The sequence below is a fragment of the Panicum hallii genome, chromosome 2 (assembly GCF_002211085.1).
Source record: "Panicum hallii strain FIL2 chromosome 2, PHallii_v3.1, whole genome shotgun sequence".
Classification (NCBI taxonomy): Eukaryota; Viridiplantae; Streptophyta; class Magnoliopsida; order Poales; family Poaceae; genus Panicum; species Panicum hallii.
Genome location: NC_038043.1, coordinates 8,192,951 through 8,204,137, shown reverse-complemented (window position 1 = coordinate 8,204,137; position 11,187 = coordinate 8,192,951). Strand labels below are relative to the sequence as shown.

Genomic DNA, 11,187 nt, shown 5'->3' with positions numbered 1-11,187 from the left:
TCAATTAAAACATCCCAAAAATCACGGCTGCAACATCACGAAATCATAACTGCAACGTGACGGGGGAGCACCGGTATTGTCGAATCGAGCTCGTCCATCGTCGAATCGAGCATACGTGCCACCAAATTGGAGTGAGAGCTGCTGCGGCCGCCAAAAGCTCGTTCACCATGGCTGCTGCCCGGTGTGCATCTGCCACAACCTTCGCTCGGAGCTCCTCCTCCGCAGCCTCCCGAGCTGTCCCGCCATAGCCGCCGCCCAGAGCTCCTCCTTCGCGGCTGGCCGGCCGACGCCATAGCGGGTGGTCCCCGAAGTCCCGGAGAGGAGGGGATCCATCCACACGCATAGCGCCCGCATGCCCTCCATGAGCTCGGCGGTGGAGCGCGTCGAGCATGCGGTGAGTGCTCACATTGAAGGCCCGGCGGCAGATGCGGAGCGTAGAGCATGCTGCCAGCCCGACCGCGCTCGAGGGAGCCGAAGTGGTCGGAGAGCTGCTTGTAGAGGCACGTAAAAAGATGATAAAGAGTATAAGACGTAATGATAAAGAGTGTAAGACGTGGTGAGGAGCCAGACACGTAGATTGTAGGGGCCGTCCGATATTTTACTCTCCGTCCGGACAACTGTAGTATAGCATTAAATTTTTGGAGCAAATCGTACGAGATTGCCAGCTTGGCAATTGGGTTGGTTGTTGCCACGGAGGCAAAAAAAGGCCAAAAAAAAATCGAGGGAACCCAAACAACCCTATTTTGGGTTTCGGAGGGAAAAACCGCGCGCCGCCTGATTTCCCTCCCCCGCCAAATCCCCCCATATCTGCTTCAAACGCGGCGCGAGATTGGCGACGCGGCGCAGGAACACGGCCGAGGGCTCAACGCCTCAACAACCCCAAGCCAAGCACAGCGCGCCTAGGCTCCCCCGCCTCCCTTCCGCCGCCCCACCCGCCTCCCGGCGCGCGCGCAGCGAGGGGGCGACCGGTCTCCGCCTCCGCCGTCGCCGACCGACCCCCACGGTGCGCTTCCTCGGCCCCTCCGTCCTTGCGGTCCTCCACCTCTTTCTCTCCGTGAATTCGGCGTGGTTTCTGGGTTTCCGGCGCACGCCGGCTCGCCCGACGAAATGCCGTGGCCGGAGTCTGGTCTCTGGAGCGGTGGAGCCGATGTGTTTGTGTGCGCGGAGGTGCGTGCGTGTGTTCCGAGTCTGTCGGAGCGCTCGTTCTGTTTGGCTGAGATGTGGGAATAGGGATGGGGACTTTTCTCTTGGTGATTACGCGGGGCTTGATCAGAGAAGGGGCGAAAGGGATGGGCGTTGGAGGGGCCATCCGGCGTCTCTCGTAGATCCGTTTGAAATACTAGGATTGAATTTGAGGGGAAATTCATTTTGGGTGGCGCGAAGTTTAGTTGATTAAATTCTGCAGGATTTAAGGAGTTGGGAAGTTTCATTCTAGTGATAATTCTTGCAATGAAGAAAAATAGAGTTGCCCCAGTTGTTACACGCTGGATGCAGAGTAACTGCAAAATTCTGCTTCTATAAAACAGAAGGCGAAACTCGTGGATTTGATATTTCATCTGTAGACAGTGCTTTCACGCGCAGATTGTTTCCAGCATAATATGTGTTTCAATTCCTTGCTCTTTCTAGTGTTTTACACTTCCACTGTGTGCAGCAGCAACAGTGCATTATAAACTGAAGTAATCTACGAGATATCTTTGTGTGTGTGTGTGTGGGGGGGGGGGGCGTGATCATTTGTCAAACAAGAATAAATGTAGTACTTTATTCTCTGATTTATTTAGAACTCGACAATGGGGAAATACGTCCCCTTGTTTCCTCTGAAAAGAGGGGGTGTACCGAATCCTCTAGGGAAGTTCTCACATGACCTGTGAGCACCTGGGTTCGTACCTGGGTGGACGGGAGTGTCGGCCTCTCTACTGGTGTCTTCACCAACCAAGCTATTTAAATTTCAACGTTCATCATCTTTAGGAGATCAACCAAGCAATTTCTCTTTGTTATATCTATGAGCAGATCAATGCATCAAATTAATTTCTAATTCATCTCCCTCTCTAACTTTGTTAAGTTCATTTCTTATGATTTGCTTTTATTGTATGATCAGTCAGCACAGCAAGAAGACGCCAACCTGCACTCCACCTGATGCACTCCGTTGCTGTCACTGTCTGTTACTCTATTGCAAGGTGTGCTTCTTGGTTCCCCATCCTTGTGGTCATTTCCCTTCTCTTAGCAAATTTATGTGGTTCTGGATTTTCGATGAACATCTGCTTAGTGAAATGGCATGGCCAGAAAATCTGGAATTCACATGTATTTTTTGTTTAATCTATCTTGGCACTAGTTCTGTTTGGGCGGGACTGTGGGAGAGTATGAAAGGAAACTTTCGCGATGATTACGCTGGGTTTAATCAGAGAAGTGGCCTATATGATTTGATATTTTTTGGGGAAACTATGCAGGCCTGAGAGGATCTAGGCTCATGTAGATCTATTCTGAATACCAACAAAATTTCATAGTTCTTTAAGGTTGTTGTACAGTGGGCAAAGCTAAGGCAATTAAATTCTGTTGGATTTGGATATGGCATTCTATTGATGAATGGTGCTTTGTTCTAGTTCTGGCAAGGGGAAACCCACTTTTGCATTATGGTTTTACCAATTGGTAAATGCTTAGCTGAAAGAATGCAGTCTAATTGTAAACATCTGCTTCTGTACACCCAAGAGCAAAAACTTTCTGATTTGACATTTAATTTATGTTAAAATATTACTTCATACATGTTCTATTTCCAGCACAACATGCATGTTCTGCTTCTAGCATCTTGCCCGTTTACTTCTAAACTGAAGTAACAAAATATCTGTTCAAGATATGTCATTGGGTAAACAAGAATGGATGTGATATTTTATTTTCTTTTGTTTTTCCATGTAAATTTCATCATATTCGAGAATATGTGTGACTTGTCATTGTTATATCTCAGTACGTCAATGCAATAAACAAATAGCACATCAGTCCCACTATCTACACTTGATCACTTCATTCTTTTCATATATCTGCATCCCTTTTCGCTCAACAAAAAAGAAATATATTTGCATCCCTTGTGATGAAATCTTCAAATTGATTGCTCCAGTTGGTGTTGCAAACCATCTGCAATCACTGAGGTGTTGAGGAAATTTTCATTTGTCGAAGTGCTTGTAGATTTTTTTTTGAGGGGTCGTGCTTGTAGATTGTTCTGTTGGAACAGAAGTATATCATTACCAGTAATTCTCCAAAGCATTCGAATTCTGTTCTTACTGTACATTAGGTGTCCCATTATAGAACTCCCTCCGTTTCAAATTGTAGGTCATTTTGGCAAAACTAGATACATAGTTTTTTCTATTCACCTAGATATACACTATATATCTAGATACATAGCAAAAACTATGATTTAGATTTACCAAAACGACCTATAATTTGGAACAGAGGGAGTATTATGTATGAAAATAGAACTTTAGAATACTGGAAGTACATGATTTCAGATGAAATGTAGCTAGGCAGCCAAATATGGATACAAATACAATTATGTTCTGTTTTCATAAAGGAAGCTTTGGAAAGCAAAAGGTTTAATAGGGGGCTTGTTCTCATGGCTAGTTGCTGTTTTCTCGGACCAAGTAAGGAGGGATGTGGGTGTGTTGAAAAAAGTTATATGCCACAATTATCTCAATATGTTGAGAGCTGTTAAAATATGATAGTATAATTCAAAAACAAAACGTACGTAAAATTGTACATATGGATCAGGTCTCATCAATCTTTTGTTTCACTAGATGGAGAAAAGAAGAAAATGAAAGGAAGTTGTGTAAAAAGGGTATGTCAACAGAATTTAGTAGGACTGGGCATTGCTGATATGGGAGCTGTAATTCACATACTTCAGTCTCTTTTGTTCAACAAACGGATCGCAATATTAGTAGAAACAATCAACATTTTTGTTTCCATGTGTTTTTTTATGTTCTCCGTATTACATACTCAAGTAAAGGATTTTAGTTTGATTAAGGAAAGGCAAATTATTTAGTTACAATGCTATATTTGAAAATATTTTCTTTTCTTTCATACTCAGGTTGGTATGCTCTAAAGTAATAACATTTCGCACACTGATATGAATATTGCAATTCCAAGACCTAACAGATGTGTTATTTCTCATGCAGGATCTTGATGAAGACAAACCATATAATTTGTCAGAATACTCCACAAGATTGATAACCAATCCCTTGTCCTCAGCTCATCGCAATGGAATGCAACAAGGAAGAAGCTTTAAGAGCTAAGGATCTAGCTGTGATAAAGCTGCAAGAAGCAGACTATGCTGGTGCCAAGAGGATTGCCCTCAAGGCTCAAAAGCTTTTTCCTAGCCTTGAAAATATTTCTCAGCTGCTAACTGTTTGTGAAGTTCACTGTCGTGCTGCTGTTAAGATCAATGGGGAGATGGACTGGTATGGAATTCTGCAAGTAGAAACAACTGCAGATGACATATTACTCAAGAAACAGTATCGCAAACTTGCTCTCTTACTCCATCCAGATAAGAACAAGTTTGCGGGTGCGGAAGCTGCTTTTAAGCTAATTGGAGAAGCTCATATGATACTGACAGACCAAGTAAAACGTTTGTCTCATGACTCAAAAAGGAACCCAGTTACTGCAACATCTGCCCCTTTACCCAAGAAACGTGGACGGCCATCAAACAAAACTGATTATGTTGCTAAGAGAGCCAATAAGGAGAACACTGATGTTGGATATTCAACTTTCTGGACCATTTGCTTGGCTTGTGGTACAAAATACCACTATCCATGTAGTTTTTTGATGAAAGTTCTCCGCTGCCAGATCTGTTCAATGAGTTTCGTTGCTTATGATTCGTCTAAGAAACCTCCTGTCCGAGTCGAAGCATCACATCCGTGGAGTGGAATTGGGATGCAACAGCAAATGTTCCCTCCGAGTCAACAAACCCATGTCAACAACCGACAACACAACTATCACAGTGTCCCTAATCAGCAAAATCCTGTCACTGGTCATCGAGCTCCTGTCTCTAACCAGCAACAGCAACCTCAGAACGTCACTGATAAGCAAACTCCTGGCATTTACCAGCAACAACGATCACAGAAATTCCCTTTCAATTCAGGGCCAAAGAATGTAGATTCTCATCCGTGGGGTGGGTTTGGGATGAAACAGGAATTCTTCCCTCCAAATCAACAACCAAATGTCACTGACCAAAAACTCTACTATCAGAGAGCCACTGGTCAGCAAAATCCTATCAATGGCCATCAACCTCCCGTCAATGGCCATCAACCTCCTGTCACTGACCAGAATCAGCAACCTCTGAAAGTTGCGGATAAGCAAACTCCTGTCATTACCCAGCAACAACAATCTCAGAAATTTCCTTTCAGTTCAGGATCAAAGAATGTAGTGAATTCTCAGTGTGCAGCCTGTCCTAACAGTAATGCAGCTGCAAGCAGTAATCTTACAGCTGAAGCTCAGGTCTGTAATAGCACAAAGGTTACAAGGCCATCATTCAATGATCAAAATGGTGAAGATAGAACTAAACCACCAGTTGCGAATTCTGATAAAGTTCCTCTAATAAATGAGCAAATGGGGGTAAAGGAAGTAGCTACAGGATCCAGTTATCATGTCGCCGTAAATGGTAACCAGGTTGCTAATGAAGGTGTTCTTACTGCCGCAACTGCAGATAAAACATCTGGGCAGAATCCTTGTATAACAAGGCAGCAAGGAGACACTGTCATCAGTGAAGATCAAACTGATGGCTGTAGAAAAGGCAGCGATCATCTTACTGATTCCCCTGCAAAGAAAAGGATAAGAAAAGAAAACTCTTCCTGTACTTCTGGCAAAAGTGATCGTACAACAGAAAATGAAGGTGCTAAAGTGAGCAGCCAACACAAACTTAGTATTCCAAGCAAAGAGAAGATTAGAAATGAAAATGGAGAAGTGATCGATGGCTTAAATCACATTGTGTTGCAAGGAACCGGAATAAGGCAGGAAACTCCTAGTTCTGGAAGTGACAGTGATGCTGCTGCCAGATCTGTGAACAATAGTATTCCCTGCAATACTACTGTTTCATGTCCAGATCCAGACTTTTATGACTTCGAGAACAACAGGGATGCAGATCGATTCGCAGTTGATCAGATATGGGCTATTTATGATGATGATGATGGCATGCCAAGATACTATGCTCGAATTAAGCAGGTTTACTCTCCAAACTTCATGTTGCAGTTCACATGGCTAGAGCATGATCCTTTGTATGATGCTGAGAAGGCATGGTCTTCTAAGGAGCTGCCTGTTGCTTGTGGAAGTTTTAGACTTGGCAGAACAATCTTAACTGAAGATACTAAGATGTTTTCTCATGTTGTGTCTTGGACAAAAGGAAGGAAGAGGAACAGCTATGAGGTTTATCCAAAGAAAGGTGAAGTTTGGGCACTATTCAAGGGTTGGGACATCAGCTGGAGTTCAGATTCTCACGATCATAGGCCTTATGATTATGATGTTGTAGAAATCGCCTCAGACTTTGCTACGGGATCAGGCACTTATGTGATTCCCTTGGTAAAGATTAAAGGTTTTGTCAGCTTATTTGTTCGATCATGCAATGAAGCACCATTTCTGATACCTAGTGGTGACACACTCAGGTTCTCACACAGCATCCCTTTTCACAGATTGGCACAAACTGATAGAAAACATATCCCAAATGGTGCTCTTGAACTGGATACTGCATCGCTACCTCCTGATTTGGAGAAAGCGTTTACTACTGTAAACCTTGACAGTTGGGAAATGCCAGTTGGGAATACTGAACAGTGTCAGGATGGTGCTGGTACAAATGTACAGGATGAAGTTGAGAAATTAAATCAGAATACAAAGAGTAAACAGGATAATGGCTCAGAAGCTTCAGTAATTGATGATCATTGTGGTGATGGATGGGATGATAGCTCCCAGCCAGAATCCCCTACTAGTTTTGATTACCCTGATCCAGAGTTTTGCAACTTCACTAGTTTGAGATCATTTGACAAATTCAAGAAAGGGCAGGTATGGGCACTGTATTGTGATACTGACAAGTTCCCGAAGTACTATGGTTTCATAAAGAGCGTCGATGCAGATGACTGCACAATCCACATAAAATGGCTTGAGCACTGTCCATGTGCACAAATGGAGAAGCGCTTGGTGCAAGATGGTTTGCCTATTGGTTGCGGAGCATTCAAAGTCAGCAGGCAAAGTGACATCTATGATTGCACAAATGTCTTCTCTCACAATATGGAAGTGACGCTGGTGAGCAAAGGAAAAAATTATGAAATTCTTCCACGTGTTGGCCAGGTATGGGCTCTTTACAAGAACTGGAGCCCTGCATGGACCTTCGAAGATTACAGCAGATGTGAATATATTCTGGCCGAGGTCCTGGAGATTTCTAATGGCAATATAGCAGTGTCATGTCTTACTAAAGTGGAGGGCTTTAGCACAGTATTCAAGCCAGAGAAGAAGGGTGAATCCAGGAGTGCCATGAGCGTAGCAAAGAGCGACGTGATTATGTTCTCTCATCAGATACCTGCCTTCCGCTTGACAAATGATAACCTTTGTGGTTACTGGGAACTTGATCCTGCATCAGTACCAGAAGTTTTACTGGTCAGAAAAACCAAGTGAAATATTGACGAGATTGCTCCTAAGATGAAACGAATAGGAGAATTTTGTCTATGAAAAGTACAGGTACCAGCTTGAAAATGCATCCTAAATTTTAACTAGAGTGATTTGCCATGATAAATTAAACATACGACATTTCAACTGTTGCTAACTATTCATTTTTTCTCATATTTTGCAGCGTGCTGTTGACAAAGCTGCAGTACTGGATATTTTGGTTGTTTTGTAGCTTGTGTCGAGTAGACAGTTTAATTCATTAGATTGCTACCTGGTGGCTGATGCCACTATGTTAAGTCTTGCAGGCTTGGTCTGGCTTTAGGTTTAGTCTCACCTATCTATCTTTGTTATGTGCACTGTAAATGTTATGTTGGCTACATAGTTGATCGCAGGCCAGCTACTGTTGTATGCACCTTGCAAGCAGGAATGTTTGCATACAATTTGGAGACTTTGGCAGCATCAGCATATATTTATTAGTACTCCATATCTGAAAACCTGTTGCTGTGATTCCAACTCCAACAGCAGATGCTAGATGGGCAATGTCTTTATCATGAATTCATGAATTATGCACAATTGGCTTCTTTCGTGTTCGCATTTTATTGTTGCGTATGGTGCTTCAAGAATCGTTGACATACCAACTTTCTTGGGTAGCTAAGGTAAACGTGGGCACATGTTTGCTTTAGTCCCTTTGTAAAGATTCGGTGCCTTCACTTGCTTGGTCTTTCAAGTTAATCATATATTCATATATTTAAGTTTTGCTGGAAGCTGAAAGTAGCTTTTCTGTGTATTCTATATGAGTATATATGGTATTAGTAAACTGATTGTGCATGTGGCATTTCGCAAGGCAGGTTCATTTTTAGTTACTTTGTATAGTTTTTAGCATACAAGTATTCTCTACTTTTGTTCCATATGATCATCTGTATCATGTCGTCTCAGTATTTATGTGTCCAAAATCCGCATCCAAATGCTGACAAAGTTCATCAATGTTAGCAGTGATGCTATTAAAGTGGAGCAATAATGTTGCCACCTCAGGGGAACAAGCAACTGATTTAATAATATAGTACAGTAGAGATCAAGAAGCAGATCACCACCCCTCTTCCTACCCATACCGATCGGTCAACCCACATCGGAGCACCCGGCGATGGCCGTGGTCTCGGCGGCGGTGGACGCCGTGGTGGCGCTCTTCTCGCTGACCATGGCCGTGGCGGCGCCGCTGTTCGACTCCCAGGTCGTCCTCCCGGCAAACCTCTACCCGGCGCCGCTGGTGGGCATCTTCCGGTGGTTCGTCGCCGAGTTCGGCCACTACGTCGTGGCCGACCCGCCGCCCTTCTTCCGCGGCCTCGTCTGGATCGACCTCGCCTTCCTCTGGCCGGTCAGCGTCGCCAACCTCTACGGCATCCTCGCGCGCCGCCGCTGGTCCGCCGCCACCTCCCTCATGGCCGGCGTCCACATGCTCACCTACCTGGTAAATTTCGTGATCGGAGCATGAGCAAGAATTAAGCAGCGATCTGATCATGCGTTGAGTGTCTTGATTTCTTCCTAAAATTCTTTATATATAATACTTGTTTCAGTCTGCCATGTTTGGGGAGATGTTGGGTTCAGGGAGAGCAACACGGAAGCTGCTGCAGCTGTACGCTCTGTTCGTCGTTTTTGCTATAGCTTCAGTTCTGCGTGGTCTCTGCTGGTGCTCGACACAGGCAACACCGGCAGGCCCGTCACCTGCGCATCCTGCTCGGAAGAAGAGGGTATAGGTCCCTGAGATCACACATCAGGAGGAAATTTGAGTTCTCTTTACTTGAGACTTGAAAATATGTAATAAGGTTCGTACACTTTTTTTTTTGAAAATGGATTAATCAGCTACTATAATCTTTTCTCAATGTGTCACCAATCGTAGTGAATGAACAAACAAAACGGGTGCAAAGCGCTCAATTCAAATTGCCATGGTCTCTGCTTTGGCTATATTCAATATTGTGATACCCAGTTGTTTTCAAAATTTAAACTCAAAGTTGGCCGTTTTGCGCTCTTGAATTTTATCTAGTTGTGCACTAAAAGGAGAAACAAACGGTGAGCAGTGAACTTGAAAAGTTTTTTTTTCCTTTTGTTTAGATGAAAAGGCACACGACAGGTTACCTGCATAAAAATAGAAACGATTTTTTTTCTGAAAAAAAAGAAATTGCAAGGACAACAGCACCCATCAAATTCTTTTTTTTTGCCCCTAGTACTTGAATTCTGAAGTAATTTTACAAGCAGGTTTTTTGCCGTCTGGTACGTTGCACCTGAAACCTTATCTTATTACTCAGGAGGTTGAATTTGGATAATATTTCTGATGGTTATCGAACATAGCTAGGTCTCCTTTTTAGAAGTTGTAATTAGAACTTATAAGCTTTATGATGAATTCACGTCATTTTGAACTTTTAGACCCGTTTCACTTGAGTTGCACCCCTTTTAAAATAAGAGTTGGAGCTCTCATATTTAACACGAAATACTTGAAGTTTTTATGGTGCTAAAATCCAAGTTGAAATATGATTATTATAGTTTAAATCTAAGTGCAATATTAAATTTATTTAGGCTAAAATTCAAAATGGGGAGGTAATATATCCAATGGGGTAGGAAGAAGTAGATCAACGAGCTTCTCCCCTCCCTCTACTTTGCCCAGTGCCTTCACCTCTTCTACTTCCTCGAGCAGGCTTCTAAAAGTCAGCGCAATCATAAAGACGGAGTTGATTTTAATCCTTCAACGGATTTTCTTCTGTCAAAGTCTAATGATAATCTTGTCTATAACACTTAACGTAGGCTTCTCTGACTCACGGATCGACAATATCCATATGCTATACTTATGTGATCGGATTGTACACCTTAAGGGTAATTTGTGCAAATCCACGTGCTGTAAGGAAGGCAGGACCACCCATACACCTATTGATGACGACATGAAGGGCGTGAGATCAAAGTGTGGAGATCAGTGCAACCAGTGTAGCAAATGAGTAAGATGAAAACCTCCCTCACATGACAACAGGTTCGCATACATGACTGATAACTTGAAGTTACATCAGGCATAATTTGCACGTAATAAAACTTATTCAGATATAATTTTGATGACAGCTGGGAATGGAATGACACGCGTGGATTAAATACAGCGACATGTCAACATTTTGATAACATAGCAAGGTAATCATGAAAAAGATAGGGAAGTAGTTTCATCAGGATGAAACTGTGTATACACTATTTTCGAGACTATAAAATTTGTTGAAACTTGCATTCGGAGGTACAGAGTTTCAGTTTACATGCCTGCGTCCAATCACATGCCTCATAATTAAATGCCATGACTAGTCTATAAAATTATGAAATAAAACTTTACATTAGGGGACCTTATTTCATCCATGAACTTAAATATACTTAGATAATATTACACACTATGAAATCAAACAATAAGATCCTGCACTAGAAATAGTAGCCTAGAAACGGTGCAACACAATTATATCATCCGAGCCGCGAGTCATTGACAACCGTGGAGGCCCCCCATCTGAATGAACCTTTTAATGCACCTTGGCAGGTGCGAGC

The 11,187-nt window shown here is 42.9% G+C and overlaps 2 protein-coding genes across 2 annotated transcripts; both read left to right on the top strand.

Moving 5' to 3' along the window:
* The first annotated feature begins 803 nt into the window (after nt 1-803).
* Nucleotides 804-8,108, top strand: LOC112879813. The gene is made up of 4 exons (XM_025944220.1): nt 804-1,003; nt 2,096-2,174; nt 4,158-7,701; nt 7,814-8,108. Exon 3 carries the CDS (start codon nt 4,240-4,242, stop codon nt 7,636-7,638), a length of 3,399 nt encoding a protein of 1,132 aa, XP_025800005.1. The 5' UTR covers nt 804-1,003; nt 2,096-2,174; nt 4,158-4,239; the 3' UTR covers nt 7,639-7,701; nt 7,814-8,108.
* Nucleotides 8,109-8,666: 558 nt separating this feature from the next.
* On the top strand, nt 8,667-9,564 carry LOC112882636 (sigma intracellular receptor 2-like). Its single transcript, XM_025947731.1, has 2 exons — nt 8,667-9,094; nt 9,201-9,564. The coding sequence occupies exons 1-2, from the start codon at nt 8,771-8,773 to the stop codon at nt 9,378-9,380; spliced, it is 504 nt and encodes a 167-aa protein (XP_025803516.1). The 5' UTR covers nt 8,667-8,770; the 3' UTR covers nt 9,381-9,564.
* Nucleotides 9,565-11,187: the final 1,623 nt, after the last annotated feature.